The sequence below is a fragment of the Canis aureus genome, chromosome 27, assembly GCF_053574225.1.
Source record: "Canis aureus isolate CA01 chromosome 27, VMU_Caureus_v.1.0, whole genome shotgun sequence".
NCBI classification, from domain to species: Eukaryota; Metazoa; Chordata; class Mammalia; order Carnivora; family Canidae; genus Canis; species Canis aureus.
Genome location: NC_135637.1, coordinates 38,299,512 through 38,324,761, shown reverse-complemented (window position 1 = coordinate 38,324,761; position 25,250 = coordinate 38,299,512). Strand labels below are relative to the sequence as shown.

The 25,250-nt window shown below is 49.6% G+C and overlaps 1 protein-coding gene across 2 annotated transcripts in view; it reads left to right on the top strand.

Annotated features, from left to right (window-relative positions):
* Positions 1-24,694: 24,694 nt before the first annotated feature.
* The window catches only part of PAPSS2 (3'-phosphoadenosine 5'-phosphosulfate synthase 2), a 49,031-nt gene continuing 48,475 nt past the window's right edge, over positions 24,695-25,250 (top strand). For both annotated transcript variants that reach the window (XM_077874858.1, XM_077874857.1), the window contains exon 1: positions 24,695-24,825. In XM_077874858.1, the coding sequence (XP_077730984.1) occupies positions 24,799-24,825 (27 nt within the window). In that variant the 5' untranslated portion in view covers positions 24,695-24,798. The remainder of the gene's footprint in view (positions 24,826-25,250) is intronic.

The following is a 25,250-nucleotide window of genomic DNA, read 5'->3' as shown; positions in this document are numbered from 1 at the left end:
ATAAAGACTCTTCCCCTCCCATATATTGGGAATTTTAAAACCATACTAGTAAATAGCTTATGGATCAACATAGCTCTAAAATGAAGAGTATTAGTTAGTGTTGTGTCTATGTGTTAAAAAGGAAAAAAAAAAGGCAACCCTGTACTATTGGTTTGCAAGATCAATTCACAGATGTCGGAAAAGATGGAAACTCAGTAGTCAGATCATTAACCAGAGGTTTGTATAATTGGTGGACGTGCTAGGAAATGTGCAGTAAATGGAGCCAGTGATGCATTTTTTTTCCATTTGATCTAAGAATCTCTGTGAGCTATCTTTTCAGCTGTGACATACATTAAAAACCAAATATGGGGGGGGGGGCACCCAGGATGGCTCAGTGGTTTAGCGCCGCCTTCAACCCAGGGCGTGATCCTGGAGGCCCGGGATCGAGTCCCGCGTCGGGCTCCCTGCATGGAGCCTGCTTCTCCCTCTGCCTGTGTCTCTGCCTCTGTGTGTGTGTGTGTGTCTCTCATGGATAAATAAATAAAGATTTTATAAAAACAAAAAACAAAAGCCAAATCCTGGGACATACAGATCAACGGACTAGAATTGAGAATTTATTTATTTTTGTTTTTGTTTTTGGTTTTGGTTTTGAGAATTTATTTTTTTGGTTTATTTATATATTTTTTATAGTAGAATTGAGAGTTTAAAAAAAAAAGAGAGGGAGAGAGAGAGTTTAAAAGTAAACCCATACATTTATGGTCAGTTGGTTTTTGACGAAGGAACCACGACAACTCAGCGGAGCCGAGAGTAGTATCTTCAGCAAATGTGCTAGGACAACTGGCGAGTCAGATTGAAAAAACACAAAATTGAACGCCTGCCACATGCCGTGTGCAAAAATTACCTCAAAATGGATCAGAGGCCTAAACAGAAGAGCTACGCCTGAAGCCCAGATGTCGAGCTTCCCAAGCATGGAGTAGGCCGCGGTGTTTTTAGGCAGGACGCGCAGAGCACAAACGACCAGAGCGACCGCTGCGACGCGGGACCCCTGAATATCCTCTGCTCCCCGCTGGGTCCACGGCCTCGTGCGTGTCGTTTCCTCTCTTGGCCTCGGTGGTATTATTTGCAAAATGAGCATAAACTACCTCACCACCAGAATTCCGGGGCTCAGGTTTTTAAAGCATCTGGCACCGTGCCAGCACATAATAGATGTTCAGTTAGGGGCGTCCCCGGGGTGTTATAAGGACAAGGCCGCCGAAGAGTCAGGGGTGCTAAGGGCTCCTCTGATTACGAACCTGCGGAGCAACTTGAATGGCTCCGTAATTTGTAGATAACTGATCCCAGTGCAACGTAATCCTTGTCTGTAGATACCCAAACCCCGGCCCGACTTGTCTTTCAGGGGTTCGTTGACTTCCTGCCCCACCCCCATGGTGCAAGCTGTTGCCTCCATTTGCACATTAACTTTTTGATATTCCTGATCTCTAAGCAAGAACACTTTGTTGTACACTTTAAGTGGTTAAATTGTGTGGTGTGTGAATTTTATCTCAAGCCGTTGAACATCTCTTTGTGTCTCGTCTTTTCTTTTTTTCTTTTCTTTCTTCCCCAGCGCTAGCGCTATTTAGCACAATTCCATGCAAGAACCCAGGTAGGAGCAATTCAGGCCACTCTTCTGGAGCTAGAGGGAGGCCCCTGGGAGGAACCCACGGGTAGGGCTCCCAGGGGCATCTGGTTGACCCTGCGGGCCTGGGGCAGAAGGCCAGAGGACACTCCCCGTGGGAGAAGACGGATACACGGTCAAGGGGATTCGAGTCGAGGTCCCGGACCAGAAGGGACTTACAGACTTTCAAGGAAGGCACCTCAAAGTGTGGGGTTCCGGGCAGGGCTGGGGTAGAGGCCCCTTCCGCCAAGATAGCACCTACCAAGAAGATGCTTCTTTCACAAACGCTTGCCCTCGGTGTGGAGTTCTATGCGTATATGCTAATTAAACTGCAGAGCGGGGCACAGCAAAAATGGAGATTTTTAAGGTCTGTGCTACAAAAGCCTTATCTTTCCCAATCCTTGGGGTTGTTCAACTCTAGGTAGCTTTCACACTTTGAATTTAAGGCTCTGGGGTCTCGCACATTTGCGAACCCTGTTCCCAGAATTTTTTCTCCGCTCAACGGATCCAGTTCTCCTGGAGGATCTTCCAGGCCTGTATCGTTGCCATTTCCAGGAAGGGTTTCACCTCTGCACCGCAGAGCAGCAGCCCTGCGTCCTTCTGCCTCAGGGGCTCAGGGTAAATGTTATTTTCCCCAACCGGAGGCCTGGACGCCTTCCAAACCCCAAGGCCGGCACATCAGTCTCTATGGAAACCCTTTTCCTTTCCAGGCAAGCTTGTCTCCTCCAGGACAAAATGGATTTTGCACTCTTTTGCCCTAATTCAAATCGCCTACCTCCCCCCGCCACCCCCACCTCACCCTGCTCTGAGAGCTGCAATTCTAGCAAGGGGGTTGAGTAAGCCGCTTCTGGCGGGCCAAGCTCATCTGGGCAACCCACGCTGGACTGCTTCCTGTCCTCCTGTCCCTGCCTCCCCACCTCCCGTCCTGGAATTCCCGCAGAAAAGCAGCACAGAGGTCACCACGGGCTGGTAAAGATTTCCAGCTGCAACCAGTGCACCACCAGGCTGGCAGGTAGAGGTGGAAAGGAACACAGCTTGGTACCCAGCCAGCAGCTGATCTGACTCGTAGGCTTTTAAAAATAGTAATAGTTTTGTTTTGTTTTTTTGCCAAAAAAAGGCTTAAATTATACATATATATTTTTAAAAGCACAAATTTTGTGTTTTGAAAATTCCTACAGGTAAAACTCTCAGGGCCTTGTGCTGTTTGGGCACACAGGCCTCCTACCATTATAATGGCTCATCATGAGCCCTACAATTTTCCTTTCTTTCTTTCTTTTTTTGGTGGGGGAGGGGAAGGATGGAATGAGAAAAAAAATTTTTAAAAATTTAAAAAAAATTTTTAACTCTAAATTCATTTTTTCTCTTCTGCTTTTAAAAGAAATTAAACCCGTTTGACCGCTAAAAGTGTTGTAACTCCAGAAATTATTCCTAGTGGACAGTCAGCCCTGAGACTGCATCTCATAACGTAGCACGAAAGAGGTAGTTTGGTGCAGTGGTCGCAGTAGTAGCATTCCCGGAGCCAGGTGGTGTGGGTTCAAATCCTGTCCCTGCCATTTCTAGCTGTGTGCCCTCAAAAGAGTTCTCTCATGTCTTTGTGACTCAGTTTCCTCATCTGAGTAAAATAGTTTATCGGGTCGTGGCTCAGGTTCAATGGGCTAAATTGTGTTAAGGCCAGAGACTGACACGGAGCACGTAAGTGTTGGCTGTTATCATTATTAATTATTGCCGATACGAGGTACTTAATCAAAATATACTGAATGAAAGGACAAATATTCTTTTTATGCCAAGATGTTATTTTCAGCAACATCAAACCACCGTAAAGGGATTTTAGATCTGGACATAATCATTTCTAGTTTGGTTTTTTAAGGATTTTATTTATTTGTTCATGAGAGAGAGGCAGAGACACAGGCAGGGGGAGAAGCAGGCTCCGTGCAGGGAGCCCGACGCGGGACTCGATCCTGGGACCCCGGGGTCACGCCCTGGGCTGAAGGCGGCGCTAAACCGCTGAGCCCCCCCGGGCTGCCCAATTGTTTCTAGTTTTGAGAAAGAGAAAGAAACCCAAAGCCCTCTGGGAGATGAGGCAAACCTTTGATAACATGGGAATGTATCCTTTTCTACACGTTCTCGAAGCCCCAGACCCTTTTCAGGTGGAAGCGCCAAGAGGCCATCTAGCCTTGCCCTCCGAGCTCCAGAAAGGATCCTTCCTCTAACCCAGCACCTCGAGCCCTTGCAGGAACGTGGGGGCGCTGCCTCTCCAATCAAGCGCCTCTGACGCCATCGGCCAGGTCAAGGGTGAGATTGTCCTTCCCCGCCTCGCAGACCAGGACATGCCTCCCTGCCACCTCCGGCCGTTGATCCTGCCTCCGTCCCCTAAAGCTACTTAGCACAGGGTCGCTCTTCTCCAGACAAGCCACCACGTGTTTTTAGCTGGAGGTCGAGTATTCATTTGTCGTCTGTATTTCAAGATCGTTTCCCTACTTTTCACTGATGCTCAAGGGCCCGTGACAAGCCGACCCCACACCAACCCGAGCCTCCGAGCCTCCTCCCCGCACAATCGAAGGCCGCTCCGGCGACTCGGCTCCCCACCGCGCTGTGACCCAGGCAGGGAGCCCTGACCCGTCACTGCCTTTGGTCTGGGCACCTGCCCTCTCTCTATTAACAGAAATAGACGCTGAGTTCGCTCGAGATGTTTTATCAGTTTCTTTATACTATTGGTTTCTACTAAACCAGCGATCAACTAAATTCTCTGGGTCCTTTTTGTGTACAGAATTATCAGGCCAGGCCTTCTTCCTCCTTTCCTTCTACTATTCATTTTACAAACCTGAACGTAGGACTTTCCCTGGTGGTGACGACTTCGGATCTTACCACTTGGAGCCCAGTGTCCCAGCCTATTAAATCGTCCCCCACGTGAGCTGCCTCTTTCACCATCGAAAGCCTTGCTGAGCCCACTTCGCCTGGTTTTATCCAAGTCATTCCCTTACGTGTCGCCTAGGGCACGGTCAGACCACTCATCTAAGGGACTTGCCTCCGGGTCGACATACTTTTTGGATCTAGTCCCCCGACCAGTTTTCAATGTGCCACCTGCTGCCACGTACCTCAGATGTGAGCGGAGAGTACTTTGCGACAGGCCACTTCAAATCAACCTTTAATTTTCCAGGGCAACAGTTTGCAAACTGGGATGGAATCACCTGGTTCAGAATCACCTCCCTTAAGACCCAGATTCCTAGGGGTGCCTGGGTGGCTCAGTTGCTGAGGTGTCTGACTCTTGACTTCGGTTCAGGTCCTGATCCTAGAGTCGTGAGATCAAGCCTTGTGCTCGGCGCACAGTCTGCTTGGGACTCCTCTCTCCCTCTCCCTCTGCTCCCCCCGCTCAGCACCCCCCTCAAATAAATAAATAGATCTTTAAAAACACAGATTCCTGGGGGAGCCTGGCAGGCTCATTTGGTAAAGCGTGTGGCTTTTAATCTTGGGGTTGTGAGTTTGAGCCCCGTGTTGGCTGTAGAGATTACTTAAAAATAAAATCTTTAAAAAAAAATACAGAGTCTTGGGCTTCACCTCAGAGACTCTACATCAGTAGGTTCTAAGTTCATAGTCCCCTGGCTAGTACCTGGGGACCAAGGGCTCCTGCTGATCCAGGTGTGGCCTGTAGATGAGCCGTAGCAGCAGCACTTGGGAGCTGGTCGGAGGGCAGAGCCTTTGCTCCCACCTCAGACCTGCTGGATCAGCAGCTAAAGATCTCCCGGTGATTTGCAGACACATTCAAGTCTGCAGAACAGTATCTAAGCCTTTCCCCTAAGTTAGCTCCCTAATTACTCTAAGAAGGAGAAGGAAGAGGGGGAGGAAGGAGGAAGAGGAATGGGGAGAGGAGAGGAAAGGAGAGGAGAGGAGAGGAGAGGAGAGGAGAGGAGAAGAGAGGAGAGGTCCTGTCCCCTCCGTGTAGGAGGTTGGGACTTGGGCACATTATTTCGGCTCTTTCACCTCAGTGTCTTTGTCAATCAAAGGGGGAAGGTGACCACGCGACCTCACAAGGGCTTTGTAAGGAGGCAGTGACTTACTGCCTGTGAAGCGCTGAGCACACTCCCCACCCGCAGTAAGCCCTGGTGCGTCTGCGCTGGGTTGTGTCCCCCCCAATATACCGAAGTCCTGGCCCTTGGGATCTGTGAATGTGACCTCACCTGGAGCTAGCGCCTTTGCCGATGCGATCAAGCTAACACGAGGTGGCTGGGACGGGCTCTACCCAGGGCGGCCAGCGTCCTCATCAGGATGCCCCGGGAAGGTGCCCAGGGAGAGTGCTGTGCGGCGACGAGGCAGGGATCGCAGGAGTGTCGCTGCGAGGGAGCAGACCCCGAGGACCGACGGCCGCCGCGCAAGGACAGAGACAAGGAAGGGCTCCCCTGCGGTTTTCGGAGGGACCGTGGCCCTGCCAACCCCGAGACTTCGGGTGCCAGCCCCCAGAACTGTGAGACGCGACATTTCCGTTGTTCTGAGCCACTCGTCTGTGCCGCTTTGTCAGAGAGACCTGGGAACCTACTCTAACATCTCAGACAATGATTACGGCCGCTGCTCTTACGACCGGGTGGGCCGAGCACCGGGGGGCCGGTGAGCAAGACCCAGTGTGTGCTCGCGGGTGGCGGGAAAGGCTTCAGGTGCGCGGGCGGCCCGTGCCAAGGGCCACGTCCCCGGGACACTGGGTGAGGGCACCCCGCAGGCTGAGGCCCGCTGCAGGCCCCCCCACCCCCGCGGGGACGGGCTCCTTTCTGGTGGAGGAGGGCTGGGCTTGGGCTCCAGGACAGAATAAAATCAGACACAGCCAAGGAGGCCCGGTCCGTTGAATGCGATCCCCCCGCTGTGCCATCTCACAGGTTTAATGCCTGAAAATGACGATTCCCTAACATTTGCTTGGGGACGCACCTGCACCCGGCGTGTTGCTGGGGGGGGGGGCTCAGTAAGACGAGGGCCCCCCGAGGACCCCTGTGCCCGGGGCATCGCGCCTCCAGCCACCACAGCAACACAGGCAGCCCCGCGGGAGGATGTCGCCCTGGGACGCAGGACAGTGCCGAGCGAGGCACAGAGCGGGGCCCACAGGCTGTTCCTGCCATGGAGGCTGGTCCTGAGCGGGGCACGAGGCCGCGGGACAGGTGCCTGGGGGGACAGTGGAGGGCCGCGAGGAGCTCCGGGAGGGACACGGCGGGGTCGGGGGTGCACCTGGGGTCCGAGGCTCTGGGCGCAGGTGGCACAATGGATGGCCCCAGGTAGGAGAAGGTGGCGGAGGCTTCATCAGGTTGCTGTTTGTCCCGATGCCTCACTGCCGGGGCGGCAGCTGGTGACCCCAGAGCACGCGGAGGCCGTGTACCCAGGTCCTTCTTGCTGGCGCCAGGCCTGCCCGACCCGCTGAACCCGCTCCCTCCCACCCTCTCGTTAGGGCCCTAACCTCTCCAGATAGAGCACAAGCAGCCTCTGGTTCCCAGGTGCCTGGAGTTTCTTGCCCCGCCCCCCCGCCCCAGAATATAAAGCATGTGCTGTAAAATATTCACCTACTGGGGTTAAAACTGAAACGTGATGGCAGCCCGGGGGGCTCAGCGGCTTAGCACAGCCTTCGGCCCAGGGCGTGATCCTGGGGACCCGGGATCGAATCCCACATCGGGCTCCCTGCATGGAGCCTGCTCCTCCCTCTGCCTGTGTCTCTGCCTCTCTCTCCTTCTGTGTCTCTCATAAATAAATAAATAAATAAATAAATAAATAAATAAATAATCTTAAATAAAAATAAAAAATAAAACTGAAACGTGAGCTCGTGCACAATCTCTCTCTCAAATAAATAAATAGATCTTTAAAAAGAAATAAAATATGTGAACTCTTTGATCTGGCAAATACACGGATGGAATCGTGTCCTAAGGAAATGACCAGGGTGGCCACAGAGGCGCACCCGTCGTCTCCGTATTGCATATACTGATTAGAACTTGGAAGCAGCCTAAGCCTCCAAGAGAAGCCTGGGTAGACACATTACGTGGCCGATTACGGGGTCTGTGAAGAACATCTAAAAACATGGGCAAGTGTTATAACGCACTGTCGAGCTTAAGAGGCAGATTACAAAACGGTGTGATTCCATTTTTGTAAAAAAAAATAAAGATAAAAATAAATGAAAGAATTCACGGAGAAAGATCGGAAGGGTATTGGCCAAAACTGTGGCGGTGGCTATCTTTGGTTGATGATGGAGGATTCCGAGTAATTTTTACTGTCTTCTTTGGCCTTTCCTAGTAGTGTTTTTTAGTTTTCTACAATGAATAAGTCTAATTTTTGGTTATCGGGGAAAAACAGTGTTTAAAAATCGCTCTTCGTCCCGAGGGGCAGAGGACCGTAGAGGACGGCTGGTAGCCAGCCCATGTCCCTTGGGTGACGCGGCCTGCTGGGATGAGAGGATCTGATCAGCTCGTCGCTAAGATCCTGGGGCCTGTACCCACCGCGTCCTCGAGCCTGTCCGGTCCCCACAGCGCCAGGCCAGACCTTGTCGCAGCGGCCCTCGAGCCACGTCAGGTGCACTCTGGTTTCAGGTGTCCGACACCCAGATGACGGTGCCCGGCCCGGGGTCTCTCGGCCCCGCGGGCAGCCTGTTTGTGGCCGGTCGCCTCGAGCTCACACTCTCCGGGCTGCGGCCGCCACCGAGGGGACAGCTCGGTCCTAGCGGCAGTTGGGCAGAGGGTGCAGCTCGCTGCTCGTCTGGTCCCGCGCACGTCCGCATGGCCAGGCCTTCCCGCACAGGCAGCCCCACAGCCGCTGGCACCCCTGGGGTCCCGGACTCCAGGCCCAGGGGGCGGCCGGGGAACAATCCGCTGTCGCTTTTCTCCCCCAGAAAAACAAGACTCGCACCCGAGTCCACCCGCAAGGTGCCCTCCCCACTCGTGTTTCCGCGACTGTGCACGTCCTGGCTCCCATCGGCTTTTAGTGATTGGCCGAATCGCAGCCACCGATAGACGCCTGAAGCTACTTTGATGAGCTCATTTTCCCTCCAGCCTTTGCCACACATTCATTCTCTCAGGGTCGAGTGAGAAATTCTCCTGGGTTGACCTGGAACGAGCAGGACGGTGGTGACTCCGGGCAGGCCCACGGTCGGCGCGGCGGCCTCCGCAAGGCCCTTGGCACGTTGCTCCCAAGCGTAGGCGGTAAATTGTCCATCCCAAGTGGGGCTGCTTTGCTTACAGATTGCAAACATCTTTCGCTAGGAAAAAAAACACAAAAAAACAAAGAGCAGTACGAGTTCTATTACGACTCTGCTTTCATACAGGTGAGATGCAGATTTTTCTTAGTTCCCTACTGATCGGGCTTCCACAATCTTATTTCTTAAAATTTAATACAAGTATGTGTATATAGAAAAAAAAAATTTGAATAGTATAAAAGACTAGCCCATGGAAATTAAGCTTTCTCTCTACCCCTGATTTGCCTACACAGAGGCCACCACTGCTAATAGCTTTCTATTTATTTTTCCAGAGATAAGCGATACAAAAGTAAGCCTATCTATATTTGTCTCTAGTTTTTTGTATTTGTCTCCATAGCTCCCCCTTTTCCTTTTTACACAGTTGATAAGTGCACCTGTTCTGCTCCTTGGTTTGTTTGTTGTTGTTGTTTTTAACTTATTAATGTGTCTCAGAGAGAGTTCCATATTTGACCACCCTTTATTCCAATATAAGACTATGCCAGAACTTTTTTTTTTCAGTGCAGAAAGGTGGTTTTTTTTTTTAATTTTATTTATTCATGAGAGAAAGAGAGAGAGAGAGAGAGGCAGAGACACAGGCAGAGGGAGAACCAGGTTCCATGCAGGGAGCCCGATGTGGGTCTCGATCCTGGGATCCCGAGGTCATGGCTTGAGCAGAAGGCAGATGCTCAACCACTGAGCCCCCCAGGGGCCCCTGTAACAATCTTTTGATATCTCACCAATAAGGACTTTCCACTTCAGCTGACCCAATATTTTTGTCTCTTATTAAAAGGTATCCCTGGAAGACACCTCAAGGGATAGATAAAAATAAGAATTCCAAAAATTCTAAAGCCATAGCATTGGCAAAATAGCACTTTATACAGCAGGAAAAGTCCGGAAAGCCTTAGTTTTCCTGTCCTCATGCTCTATTCCTACCAACTCCTGTTGGAAGATGAGGGGAGGTGGTTATATCCCCACCTTAGCTTCTTACCCACCTCAAGTTCTGGAACTAGGCTACTCCCCAGGGTAGACCCTGAAATCTCAGATTCAACTGGGTTGAACTCAAGTGAGCTCTTGTCACACTCCTTCTGTCCCAGGTGGGGGAAACTGGGAGCTGCCAATCACCACAATCACAAAAAGATTTGGGAGACTCTGACCTCTTCTTGGACACCTCTGAGGGTTTTTCTTCTAGGGCCTTAGCCCTTTGCTAGCTAATTTACAGATTGTTTGTTTGTTTGTTTTTCTTTTAAAGAAGTCAAGATCCTTCCTTTACACTCAACTGTTGGGAAATGTCTGATTACCCAGCCTGGGACGATCACGTGATAGAACTGTAGAAACCCTGTCTGCAAAGAGGGGTCTGCTAAGCAAATAGACATCGTTGACCGAACACACTGTTAAGGATTCGTTAAACCTAAAAAAAAAAAAAAAAAAAAAAAAAGGATTTGTTAAACCTACATGAGAGAAAGGGCTGTTTCTGAAGTTCACCACCTGAGCAGGTGGGAACGAAGCCAGTAGATATGAACACCCCTTCCCTAGCAAGGCCTCCCTCCGTCCCGAAGCCTAACTTGGGAGCCGGGAGTTAGTTCTTGCTGTTGGAGGTTATTTGAAAAGAATCATAAAACCATTTCTTTTAAAGCAATGAACAAGAAAATATTGATATAGTCTCTCAAACCACATAAGTTTCTCTTTTCACTTACGCAGGATGACTTTTCTACTCATAACTCCAAGCACAACGCACATTATTCTGTTTTATAAGTTTTTAAAGAACCGTGTCATGCACCAGCGGGGTGGGCTACATGCGTGGTCGTTAGAAGCATGGTCTGTGAGCCACTCTGGGTTTGAATCCTGGCTCTGCCATTGACTTACTTAACCTCTTTATGTCTCATTTCTGCTTCCGCAAAAGGAGCGAAGCACTATTACTCACTCCTTGTTGCAAAAGTTAAGGAAGTTAATAAAGGACTTAAGCATTCACTTCACTGTCATGACTTAGCCAACCAGGCATCAGGCCTAAAACAAATTCGTCTTAACAGCTCAACCTCAATAGCTGCGCCACCCCAGAGTCTCTACATGTAAAGGAACCCGGTTCAGTCGTTAGACCACGGATGGGGGAAGCTAATGCTTTCTCAACCGAATTCTACTGTGGAGAAAGGGATCTGAGGCCCGGCGGATTAAGGAAAAGAATCGATAACTGGGGCTAAGTGTGAGAATATGTATTTTTAGGCAGGGAAGAGTCTGTAGCATCCCACAGATGATTTTTTTTCTAAGTCTACTTCTAAAGAACACAACGAATTATCTTGAGGGACTTTCATATCTCCATCGGTTTTTGGAACGTTTGTCTGGTGCGACTCTGGACCTAAGTCAACATCACCAGGCATGTAACGTGACACATGAGTTAGAATAATTGCTTCCTATTAGAATGGCTTTTTAGTATTTTGGATATAATAATTTCACATCTCCTATTCGAAAGTGCTTTTCTCTTATACAAGTATACAGGTGTTCAATGTGTTAGCATTTTATTTCCAGTTTTGCTCAAAAAACACGCCCAACTTGGTGAACTTCATGTTAATAGAGACAAAAGTTTCTCATACCAAGATGAACAGAGAAATAAATAGTGAGTATGGGCAGAAAGAACAGGTAATGGGACTCCTGGGGGGCTCAGTGGTGGAGCGTCTGCCTTCGGCTCAGGGCGTGACCCTGGGGTCCTGGGATTGAGTCCCACATCGGGTCCCTGCAGGCAGCCTGCTTCTCCCTCTGCCTGTGTCTCTGCCTCTCTCTCTGGGTCCCTCATGAATGAATGAATAAAATCTTTAAAAAAGAATAAAGAACATGTAATAAGCCATTTAAATGATTTCAAACTTGATTTACCAGGATCTCATTTTGTTAAAGCCCACTTTGCACCTCATGAGGCAGTAACATGCAGGATGGATGGGTGACGTTGGCATCACAGCATTGGCCACTGGGAATTCTCACAGGTGGGCTCTGTGACTTCTGATGTGCTCTCATTCTTTTCTTTTCTTTCTTTCTTTCTTTCTTTCTTTCTTTCTTTCTTTCTTTCTTTCTTTCTTTCCTTTTTTTTTTTTTTTTGGCTTTGTTTTTGTTTGTTAGCACTTCCTTGCTTTCTGGTGCCCTGAGCTGCTCCAGCCTCGTTTTGTACTCTTCCTGCCCCAGACTCGAGCACTTCTCCATGGGGTGCAGGTTCCGTTTATTGGAGAATGACATTTAGAAACCAAGATCTGGGCACTAGGTGTGCTCACTGCTGCTGTAGTGTCAGTGCTTTTAGATCTCTCAGTGGACAGAGCTAGGAAACGTAAGCATGCTTATCGATACACATCCGTATTTCAGTATCAAACCAATAGGTGTGTGTATTAAAAACCCATGAATTCACACCAGTATCTCTGTTTCCAACCGAACACCACCAAGTTCATTCTAGCTTCCCCCCTCTTCATTTATAAATATATATATATAGTGACTGAGAAGGCTAGCTCTCATTACCTCTAACATATTTACCTTTTTGCTCAAACCTCATACACATATGAAATAGTTTCAGAATCGCTAACCCATATCCCTGTGGGAAACAACCTTACTAACCAGAGGACAGATTTTGTGTTTGCTTCTTCCTGTGTTCACCTTACAGTAGCCAATCACTGAGATTTTAGGATGTTGTACGAATCAACGGTTTCTTCCTCTTTACTGCTGGGTACTGTCTTGTATGGGTGTAAGATGTGGTCTGTCTACCCACCAGTTTATCCATTCACCATTAGAAAGTTATCTAAACTGTTTTTAGTTTTGGGTTGTTATGGATAAAGTTGCTATAAACATGCACGTAGAAGCTTTTGCACGAGTATAAGTTTTAATTTCTCTTAGGTAAAATTTTAGGAATGAGATTGTTGGGTCTGACAAGTATATGGAGAACCATCTTTTTTTTATGACGATTTTGTTGAGATAAAATTTACACAGCATCAAACATACAATGAAATATTAGTACATCTGTTTGTAATATATACATACATGAAATCATGTTGACACCTCACTGATACAATGTTGTATGTCAATTATGTCTCAATGAAAAAACAAAACAACACCTTACTGAGTTCCTTAAAAAAGTGTCATTAGCATAATCACAGAGTCATGGGGCACCACTATGCAACTTTAGGACATTTTCACTGGCCCACAAGGAAACCGCACACCCATGGCAGTCACTCCCAGTCCTCTCGTCCCTCGGCCTCTGGCAACCATGAACGTACCTTCTGTCCCTAGGGGTTTGCCTCTTCTGGACATTTCATGCATATGGAATCCTACAATACGTCCTCTTTTATAATTCTCTTCTTTCACTGAGCATTATGTTTTCAGGCTTCACCCACGTCGTAACAGATATCAATACTTCATTTTCAATGGCCGAATAATATTCCATTATAGCGATGTGCCATGTTTTGTATATCCACTCATCTGCTGATGGACATTTGGCTTATTCCCCCCTTTTTTTGTTATTATGAGTAGTAATAACCGCCAGACTTTCCAAAGTGGCTGTATCCCTTTTATAGTCACACCAGCAACAAGTAAGGATTCCAATGACCCCATTGCCTTGCCAACACTTGTTATTGTTTGTCTTTTATATTATAGTCACCTTAATATGAAGTGATATCTTACTGTGTTTGGCAATATGCTTTCTTTCCCTCCTTCTAAAAAAATTTTAATTGGAGTATAGTTGATATACAATATTTTATTAGTTTCAGGTGTATGGCATTGTGACTTGACACCATGGTTCAGTATAGTTACCCATCTGTCACCATACAAGGTTATGACAACATTATTGACTACGTTCCCTATGTTGCAGTTTTCACTCCTTGACTTATTTATAACTAGAAGTTTTCACCTCCTAACTCTCTTTACCTATTTTACCCATCACTCCATCCCCGTGATATGCTTCTCATTATTTATTTTTATTTTTTTACGCTTTTCTTTAAATTGAAGTATAGTTGACAAACAATGTTCCATTAGTCTCAGGTGTACGACATCATGATTCATCAACTTTATACTTTACCTTATGCTCACAAGTGTAGCTCTCATCCATCACCGTGCAATGCTGCTACAGTAGCGTTGGCTCTATTCCCTGTGCTGTGCCTTCTATTCCCATGACTTACATATCCCTTAACCAGAAGTCTCTACCTCCCACTCCCCTGCACCCATTTTGTCCATCCCTCCATCCCTCCCTCCTGGCAGCCATCAGCGTGTTCTGTATATCCATGGGCCTCTGTCTTTTGTTTGTTATTTAAATTCCACATATACGTCAAATGATACAGTGTTTGTCTATGTCCAAATTATCTCATTTAGCATTATACCCTCTAGGTCCCTCCCTGTTGTCACAAATGGCAAGATTCTATTCCTTTTATTTTGAGGATGAGTAAATTCCATGATATAGATATAGATACAGGTATAGATATAGGTATATCACATCTTCTTTACCTTTCATCTATGGATGGACACTAGGTTGGTTCCATATCCTGTAAATAGTGCTGCAATAAACATGGCTTTTAGCTTTTTTTTTTTAAGATTTGTTTATTTATTTATTTATTTATTTATTTATTTATTTATTTGCAAGAGACACAGAGAGAGAGAGAGAGAGGCAGAGACCCAGGCAGAGGGAGAAGCAGGCTCCATGCAGGGAGCCCGACGTGGGACTCGATCCTGGGACTCCAGGATCACACCCTGGGCCAAAGGCAGGCGCCAAGCCACAGAGCCACCCAGGGATTCCCGGCTTTTGGCTTTTTGAATCAGTGTTTTAGTTTTCCTTGGGTAAATGTCCAGTAGTGGAATTACCAGATCATACAGTATTTCTATTGTTCTGTTTTTAATTTTTTGAAGAACTTCCATACTGTTCTCCACAGCGGCTGCACCAGCTTGCATTCCCACCAACAGTGCAAGAGGTTCTTTCTCCTCATCCTCACCAACACCTTTTATTTCTTGTCTTTTGATTCTAGCCATTATGACAGGTGTGAGGTGGTATCTCATGGTGATTTTGATTTGCATTTGCATGACGATGAGTGCTGCTAAGTATCTCTTTGTGTGTCTGTTTATCACATGATACACTTTTGATTTAAAAAAAAAGGAGAGCCATAGAATTAGAATAAAGACCCACTGACTTGGGAATCCTTCAAAATGGGCAAAAAGTTTCTTAAACTTGTTGCAGCTCAGAGCTATTTCTTTTTTTTTTTTTTTAAGATTTTATTTATTTATTTGAGAGAGACAGTGTACAAGCAGGGAGAGGCAGAGGGAGAAGCAGACTCCCCAATAGCAGGGAGCCCCATGTGGGGCTTGATCCCAGGACCCTGAGGTCATGACCTGAGTTGACGGCAGATGCTTCACCAACGGAGCCACCCAGGCGCCCCTTAGCTGTTTCTCCTTCTCTAACTAATCCACTTCTCAAACCTCAGCATTCAGCTGAAGAAAAGAGTGATTTCTGAGTTTATGCATTGTATAAAAATACTTTCTTCCGCTTTAAAATTGCATATGTGCCAAATTTCAGGTGTTTTATTCACGAAATAGATTTTCTCCTGGAGGCTGGTGACCGGAGACCTAGCCGGGGAAACTTGACATAAAATATGACCTTGTGTCTATTGAAAACCATTTAAAGTCCCAAACAACTGAAGAATAAGAATAAGAATATGTGGTATACAGTCCATTAGTTAATTAGAAACTCTCTGAGGTTTCGTTGGGTGGGAAGGCAAACGAGATGTTATTTTGAAATTATTCCATGCCTTTGCCTACGGAAGCCAAGAATTCCTCAGTTGCGGTCATACTTGGAGCCCCTTGCTCCACCATTGACCTCAGGCAGGATGGGAGAGCCAATCCGTGACTCCCACAGCCCAGCTCCCTGATGGTCCTAAAGCACAGCGCCAGAGCTTGAAGCTGAGAGGGGACATCGAACATACGTTTCTCAAAGTAGAGCTCCTCCAGCGTCAGTCCTACATTAACCTTAGAGATCATGGCTGCAGATGAAATGGACATGATTTCCCTGTTTGCCAGAACTTTTTTTTTTCCTGGTTGTGTCTAAAAATCAGAATTATTTTAGCCATGAACACGGACTCTTGTTCCAAAGGAATAAATTTTGGATATTATGCAGAACCAAGAGCTCTGTGTCCAGGGTTTCCTGGCTGACAAAGGAAGTGTGTTTCTTTTTTTTTTTTTTTTTTAAGCTAAAAAGACAAAATCTCTGATGCATGTCAGAGACATATTCTCATTATTTTTGCAGAATAAGTTAACTCTATAGAAGTCATCACTAGTGAGCTAGTTGACAACCTAATTAAATAATTGGATCCAAATTATTGCAGTGTCACATGGAGCATAAGCAGAAGAAACAGATGTCATTTGTAATAAAATAATGTAATAAAATGAAACGAGCAGAGAATTAAAGCAAAGTTAGAACACGCAGAAACATTTCACACAGAACGTCATTAAAACCACAGACCTCAGAGGAAGCGCAGATTTAATATTTTATAATAAACTTGTTTAATATAAACTGCACTAAGTCATATAGGCTACAGTTGGCTATAGCAACTTGCATGATAACCGGAAAATGCCACCAATTTTTCATACTTCAGAGGAGCTCCAAATATTGGATGAGATTCCAGTGTTTTCTATCTTATACTCTTAAAACTGTGAAATAAGCCTGGAGAGCATAATAAAAGTTTCCATCGATCTTGAAACCCTGATTTGTCATAAACGTAAAGACAAGTCTAAGTCATCCTGCTTGACTCGATTGTTCGGTACACTTATTGAGCCTCGTGTGTTACCACGACAGGGAATTTCCTGTCCCTGCGTGCAGCATTCAAGCGGTCCACGAGGTGGATTTATTTATTTATTTATTTATTTATTTATTTATTTATTTAAAGATTTTATTTATTTATTCATGACAGACAGAGAGAGAGAGAGAGGCAGAGACACAGGCAGAGGGAGAAGCAGGCTCCCTGCGGGGAGCCCAACGCAGGACTCGATTCCAGGACCCTGGGGTCATAGCCTGAGCCCAAGGCAGACGCTCAGCCGCTGGGCCCCACAGGGGCCCCTTCTCTTCAGCTTTTTATGACCATCTGAGAGTCCTCCACGTGGGGGTAGGTGCGGCCACTAGCATTCTTATATATGGTATATATATGTATATATATACATTACTGACCCTTCCTAGCTGAAAAGGGAAAGGTCTCCTTCCAAGAGTAAAAGCTCCAACAGGAGAATCCTGGCAGGGGACTCGGTGGGTCCCAGGGCTGTTCTGGGACTGCCCAGCCCGGGGCCCAGGCCTGCCCCGCAGAAGGGAATGGCTAGACCAACAAAAAGATAGGAATCCAGGCCTTCCGCCCCCAAGTCTAGGATCCTTTCGCTGTGTCTCGGACACAAGTCTTTCCTGAAGCCACCCTGGCCTGGCGCTGTAGCTCAGAGGGGGGGCAAAAGACCAATTTGCACGAAGAGCCCCATCCGGGCCGACCACTCCTGGGAGCACCTGAGCCCCCCCCAAGGACTCCTCAGGGACCCTTGATTCCACTCTTCTCGTCGCCGGTTCTCAACGTCTCTCAATTACCTTGCGGGAGGGGATGTCGTTTTATGAAGTAAATAATCACGTTTTAAGAAGTGAGTACGATAACCCATAGCATTCCTTCAAAACAAGAATGATGGAAGAGGGTAGGTAGGATGGGAAATTCCATTTATAATTCCGTGGGGATGTAGGTACGCATGCAGGAGATTCAGAAAACCAGAACAGAGATACGCTGTGCTACAGAAGACACTTGGCTGGTCTATCAATTCTTCCCAAATTAAGTGTGTAACTCATCATTAACAATTTAGTACAAACCCTGTATAATTTTAGGGGGCAGAAAAGGAAGCTTAATAAAATAATTCATTAGTCTGGAAGAACAAAAGGGCAGAAAAAGTTCCAAGTTACAATTTGTAAGTGAGCTGCTTCTCCTAGGACCTCCCCGGGGGTGTCGGAGGAGGAGCTCACTCACCAATTGCTCACGGAAGCCTCCCACAGAAGAAGAGGTAAGTTATTCAGTGAATAATGTCAGAAAAAGAAAAATGATACGGTGGGACAATATTTTAGGTATTCATTGATTTTTACCCCTAATATTTCCCCAAGCTGGCCCCCTGCCATTCGATCAAGGCCCTCTCCGGATTATACTAGGACGCCTCGGGGGGCTCGGTGGTTGAGCAGCTGCCTTTGGCTCAGGATGTGATCCTGTGGTCCTGGGATCGAGTCCCGTGTCGGGCTCCCTCTGGGGAGCCTGCTTCTCCCTCTGCCTATGTCCCTGCTTTTCTCTCTGTGTCTCTTATGAATAAATAAATAAAATCTTAAAAAAAAAAAAAAAGACCCTTTCTGGGCTCAGGATGGAAAACAGAAAAACAAAACTAGATTCTCTTCCTCATTTTAAAGCCCTGAGAGAAGGAAAAGGACTCTGAATAAACAAAGCATCTGGGGGAAAAGGGGCCGGGGCCTAATTAAAAGCCCTCAAGGAGGCTCAGAACTAGGTGGCCTGTCAGGGGAGTTCCAAGGGGGGGACCCGGGCCTGTGGGTTTTTGCAAGCTCCCCGGGGAACTGGTGGCTTCAAAACAGGCTGCAAAATACCCCCCCGGGGGGTGGCGTATTGTGGTGCGAGCCCCCTGCCCTGAGAAGCAGCTCGGGAGCCCAGGCGGCTGAAGGTGGAGTTTTCAGGCTTCCAGGGGGGTCCTAATAGGGCTGGGAACCCCTGGCAACATCCATCGCCTTCCCGTTCACACTGCGAGACACTGTGTTCTCGTTAGTGGGATGGTTTTTAAGAATGTCAGCCCAGGTTGTGTTCCCAGGACACCTACTTCTCCTCTTTCCACCTATTTTCTACATTTCGTCTAACAAATTGAAACGTGCGGGCGAGCTGGGAGTCGTATATGTGAGGCAATATCTGCAGGACCGTGTCCCTGGGCCCGCAGCATGGGCGTCACCTGGGAACTTGTTAGATGTGGGATTTCTGCATCCTAAGCTTGACAGCTGGCGTGGGGACTGGCGGGAAAGGGGGGGCGGGCAGCAATCTGTAACTCAGCGTAGGTGACCTTGACGCAGCCTCCCCTCTGACAACCCGGGATTGTCTTAGAGAGAAAAGTGTGAAACGACAGATGCCTGGGCCCCCGACTCTGATCTACTTAGTCCAGTGGTTCCCCAGATGGTTACGAGGTGCAGGGAAGTCTGCGAAGTGTTAGGGCTTTGAAAGAAGTCCTCCCCCACCGGCCCAGAGCACGATTGTCTCTCTAAACCAAGAGTGAGCGAAAGAAAAAGTGTGTGTGTGTGTGTGTGTGCGCGCGCGCGGTGGGGGGGATATGATAAAGAAAAGATCGTGTTATGAAAACAGAAAGGGATTTCAAAGTTCAAGCGTAAGTGTGTGCTAGCCGTGCATATAATGATTTGGGCCAATATTTACGATTTTTATTGTACCAGGACTGTTGCCCATTTTTCTCTAGCAGACTGATTTTTCCTATGACTGCAGTTGTATATTTAGTATCTGATGATTGAAAATATTACATAAAGATCAGGAAATGAATTTGATGACATTGCAAATGAATCTGAATTTTGGGGGATCCCCGGGGAGCTCAGTGGTTTAGCACCTGCCTTCGGCCCAGGCTGTGACCCCGGGGTCCTGGGATCGAGTTCCACGTCGGGCTCCCCGCATGGAGCCTGCTTCTCCCTCTGCCTGGGTCTCTGCCTCTCTCTCTGTGTCTCATGAATAAATAAATAAAATCTTAAAAATAAAGAAATGAATATGAATTTTACTCTTTACAGCGGCATCTAAAGACATTTGAAAAATAGCAATATACATAGAGAGCTATCGCTTTTTCAGAAGATGCTTAGTACCCATAAAAACTCTCTTAAAATACTGTCAGGAAGCCTGAGGTCTATGAGTTAGGATTTTTATGCCTTTGTCTAAAAGAGTGGAGGGGTGGCTGGCTGACTCAGTCAGAAGAGCGTGCGACTCTTGGTCTCTGGGTCGTGAGTTTGAGCCCCATGTTGGGCGTAGAGATTAATAAAAAAAATAAGCTTTTAAATAATTTTTTGAAAATAAAAGAGATGGAGAGAGAGAGATTATATTGATTTTTTTACTGCTTATCTTTACATGATGTGAAATTTATAAAATCCTTCTAGAAGGTTTAGAAAACACTAGTAAATTATGCTCAACATACTATATTCCAATTTGCAAATTAACCATCCATTTATGGTATCTCTGATGTTCTCTAATAATCATAATATTAATTTATTATACCACCACATTCTTTTCTTTCTTCCTTCTCCCTTCTTTCCTTTAAAATACGTCTTAGAATTTCACTCAGGTTAGTTGGACGTTTTTCTAATAAAGTTTAAGGGACATAATTTGTTACTTAGATAGTTAATAGTTAAATAATTCCAGTTTGGTTGGAAACCCTAACACTCTAGAGCCTCCAAGTGACAGGGATTACATCATCTTCCACCTCACTGAGCATCTTGTAAAATAAATGATTGAAGGCTGAAAACTCAGCCAGTGACCAAATTAACTTGTTTTCCCTGAGGTTTGCTGAAGTTTGGAGTGAGTTTCCCCAAGTGCCCGAAATGTCTCTATTTTGCATAACGCATGTGTAACTTATAAACGTGCCTCTTTTAAACCCAATGCAATGAGCAACCAAACCTTTGGACCAAATGCCACCCGGCGAGTGGCAGGAGAGCACCCACGTGCAGGAGCGGCCCGGCCCACCCGGGGGGCTGCGCTCTGTGGGCCGTGGGAGGAGGCCGGGCCTGCGGGTGGACGCTTCACGCGGCCTGGGCAGCCGGGCCATCAGTCTGGGGGCAGGTCACCTTTCCATCTGGCTTTCTCTTCTCTTGGGAACTCGCCTTAAATGGCCACGGCCACGAGAATCTGCGGTCCAGCAGTCATCACCTTCTCCGAGGTTCTCTGCCTGTTGCTTTGAACGCACCTTTATTCCAGCACTTCGCATTTCCTTGGAATTGTGTGCGTGCATCCATCTCCCTCAGCAGCCCGGGTCCTCGGGACAGGGACTGTCATCCTTGGACACAGGAAGTGTCCCGTAGGGACTGCCCATCGGCGGTGAGTGGACGGAAGGCCACATGGCGAAGGCCGCAGACGAGCTCCAGCAAGAGGACGTGGGCCCCTCCCCGCGGGGCCCCCTGACAGCCTTCTGCGCCCGCCTTTCATCTCCCCACCCCGGCCCTACACATGCTTACAATTTCCTTTTTTCTTTCTTTCTTTTTTTAAAATATTATTTATTTATTAGAGAGAGAGAGAGAGAGCATGAACAGCAGGGAGGAGCAGAGGGAGGGGGAGAAGCAGGCCCCCACTGAGCAGGGAGTGGCCGTGGGGCTCGATCCCAGGGCCCTGAGATCACGACCTGAGTCGAAGGCACACGCTTGACCACCTGAACCACCCAGGAGCCCCGATACTTACAATTCTCTCAACATGCCGTGTGATTTCATGCAGCTCTGTGCCTTTACATTTTCACATTTACACACATACACGGTTGTTGGGGAGGGGAGGGGAGGGTTGGCCTATCCGTCTTTCAAGTCTCAAGTTCATGTAGTCTGTTCCCCAAGAAAATTTGACACCTGTCTCCCAGAGTCCAGCTGGATGCCCCTCCTCTGCACTCGCACGACGTCCTTTCTTTGTACACAGTGGCTGGCTCAATCCATACCCTCCATTTCTCCTAGAAAAGATAGTGACTGGGGCACCTGGTGGCTCAGCGGTTGAGCATCTGCCTTCGGCTCAGGGCATGACCCCGGGGTCCTGAGATCGAGTGCCGCATCGGGCTCCCTGCATGGAGCCTGCTTCTCCCTCTGCCTGGGTCTCTGCCTCTCTCTGTGTGTGTGTGTGTCTTTTGTGAATAAGTAAAATTTAAAAAAAAATCTTAAAAAAAAAGAAAAAAGAAAAGGTGACTGATACCGATAGCCGGGTGAACATTCTCTGATTGTAGGGTGCGCTGAAATGCCCACACCCTCCGGCGTTCCCCCTCCCTGATGTGTACTGAGCTCCATAGTATTTGACCCCAAACCTATTTCTGCCAGTTGTACCTGTAAGTGAAATTAAGTAATTTCTGTCCACGTGACTTAAATGAATAGCACACGAGTGCCAAAAAAAAAAAAAAAAAGAGTCGGGCTTTCAATGAGAACAGTGGATGCCTTGGAAAGCTACGCATCTGTGAGTTGTCCTGTTGACTTAGGTGCGACAGAACGGGGATGGAGTGGGCAGCAGGAATCTTGAAGGAGTCTCCTCTCCCGTTGCTTAAGGGCCCTGCGATTTAAAGGCCCTGCACAGAATCCCAAACTGGAAATGGTTGAAGATGCCTAACCAGAGCGCTTTTGGGAACTCCTCCGCGCTTACCCGCCGCCGCCGGAGAACCCTTCAGCTGTGCATCAAGGATTAACGACTAGATCAGAGTCTCACCTGCCTAGGCCTGGGGGACTGAAATGCTTGGGATGCAGGAGGGCCGCAGTTTGTCTCCCTCACTGGACTGAGAGTTTCTCGGGGACAGAGACCACATTTTGCTTCTCTTGGGAGTACCTGTGTGTGGGAAGAGTGTTTGGATCCTTTAGAGGACTTTCTCGAAGGGCTTCTTGACTCAAGGGAACTCCCTTTTGGTTCAGGAGGTGTCAACAAGAAGGTCTTTTTAAAAAAAATTCATCATAGCCACTAGGGGGCGGTGTAGCTGCGTCCTTTGGGAACGGCCCTCCCGGGGAGCTGGTCTCCAGGCCAGATCCCCTAAAATGTGATGAAACTCCCTAAAATGTGTTGGGGAGCCTCCGGCATAAAGATCTCACCAACACGGGTGTGCTTCGTATATGCATTTCCCTTGTTTATTTGTGGGAGCTGATTCCATCTTTTCTAGACAATAAAAGGATCAAGGAGTCACCACCAGCTCATTAAAGTTAATTATTAAGCCCAGTCAGTTCTGGAAGGAAGAAAAATAAATAGGAAGAAGAAGAAGAAAAACAAACCCTCATGCAAGTTAGTGTAAAGATTACAAACTGTAGAGCGTAGCTCGCGGTGCCCTGTAGTGGGGTCCCGGGGGGAGGCTGCAGAGACATTTATGGAGATGGGGCCGCGAGAAGGGACACACTGGGACCCTTCCTCCCTCCTCCCGACGGGGCCTCCTTTCAGCTCTGACGGGCTGGGCCCGCAGGCTCCCAAAGTGGAGCATCTAGTTGCTCCCACGAGGAAGCAAGCGTCCTCCTCTAGGACCACGACGGTCCTGCGGTGAAAAAGAACCCAAGCCACTGCCCTTAGATGGAAAACAACAACAACAACAACAATTGGGAAAGTAGGAAGGAACGATCAGCCTGCTCCTCAGGGAATTGCCCCGCTGACCTGCGGGGAAGCTGTGACCTGCACGGGTCTTCACGCGCGTGGGCCCGGGCAGGCCAGGCCTCCCCTTTCACAAGAACTGCTTCCCAAGAAGCAGGAAAGCGTGTCTGTTCCGGGGGCTGTTTGACGCTTCGTGAAATCTAAGACAAGAGAAACGGTCCCGCTGACAGTTTCCTCGGCATCTTGAGGCCCGAGCCCGAGAGGTGCAGTGGTTCAGGTCACAGGGCGCTGCGGGGGTCTGTGACCTGGCCTTGAGGTGGCCCCTGCCTCTGGCCGGTGACGACATCAAGGTCCAGGTCCATCTCCTGCCCGGGCACCAGCTCTGCGTTTCCTCTTGGGGAAATCAGGGGGGGGGACAGGGAGGCAACCAAGGATCTCGAGACGTCCCCCAGGTCCAAACACTCATCTGTTCCATCTCCAGGGAGGGACCCTTAGAGACCTGCCTTGTGTGTCAGAAGCACAACTATTTTAGAGGCCAGGTCTCTTTTTCAAAAGAGACAGCAAGCGCACAAATCGCTGTTGCTCCATCCACACTTCGTGTACCTTGTTGCCTGCATCCGGCAGGGTCCGAGACGCGGCTGGCGCGGCCGCAAGAGGATTTTCCCAATGAAACCAGAACGGGCGCTCCTGTTTAAACCACGCAAATTCAGGGTGTTTGTGTTCGGAGCAGAAACGGACATCCAGCGTTTGCCCTCGAGCTGCTCACCTCGAAGGGGGTGGTGGCAGCTGACCCAAAATGCTAAGAAAATACATATATAGTGGCATTTGGGGCCCGTGCCACGCTTGGCCGCCTTCTCAGGCTTCCGACCCGGGTGTTTTTCCTCCGCACGTCCCCACGGAGCAGGAGGCCGTGGCCAGATCTTCAGGTTCCTGCTCCTAGTAGGACCAGGGAGGCCGCACGGCGGGACCCCCCACCCCGGGAGGCCCTGCAGGTGCGCTGCAGGGGCTGCGCGTCCTCGGGCATCTTCACGCTTCTTTTCCAGCAGGTCGTGTCCTATTGATCCGTGCGTGGCCTGACGCTAGGGTTAAGGTGCAGGGGGCCGAGGGCGATGGCCTGAGCACCTGCCGCTCCTCCTTGCCCCCCCCCCCCCCGCTGCCCCCGGGCTTTGGGGTGAGTGTGGCCTCGCCCTGCCCCGGGGTTTGGGCCTGAGCCCTCTTTGTGCTGCTTCCCCCACCTGGGGGCACCTGGGGACACCCGGGGGCGGGCGCAGGGGGCACCTGCGGACACCTGGGGGCGGGCGCAGGGGGCACCTGGGGACACCTGGGGGCGGGCGCAGGGGGCGCCTGGGGACACCTGGGGGCGGGCGCAGGGGCCCGGGGCACCGGGGTCGCCGGCCTCTGCACCTGGGCTGCGAGCCTGGTCTGGATGCCCCCCCCCCCCCCCCCCGCGGAGGCCCCTGCCCGCCGGGCGCGCTCAGCAGCGGGGCGGGCCGGAGTCCTTCCTGGAGGAGGCGCGGGGGCGGGGGCGGGGCGGGGGGGCGAAGTCGAGCGGGCGCGGCGGCGGGTCCCGGGCGGGGCGGGCGGGCGGGGCGGGAGGGTGGGCCGAGGGGCCGGTCACGGGAAGTGCGACGTGTCCGCGGCCTCTTATAGCAGCTCCGGCCCGGGCCGCCGCAGCCGCCGCCAGCATGTCCGCAGCCGAGCAGCGCAGCACGGTAGGGGGGCGGCGGGCCGGGCCGCGCTGTCGGGGCGGGGAGGGGGGAGGAGGGGAGGGAGGGAGGAGGGAGGAGGGAGGAGGGAGGAGGGCGCGCGGGGACCGGGGGCGCACACAGGAGCCTGGAGAGGAGGGGGCGCGCGGAGAGGAGGGGGCGCGGGAGGAGGGGGCGCGGGAGGGGGCGCGGGGAGGGGCGGGGAGGGGCGGGGAGGGGCGGGGGCCCGACCCCGCGGTGCCGCGGACCCGCCTGCCCCGGGGGTCTCCGCGGGCTCGGGCTCCGGGCGGTGTGGTCCTGGCGCTCCCTGCGCTGGGGCCCCCCTCCCCCCTCCGCCCTCCCCCCTCCCCCCTCCGCCCTCCGCCCTCCGCCCTCCCCCCTCCGCCCTCCCCAGCCTCGGGACCCCGCGGGCGGCACCTCGGGGCTCGTCG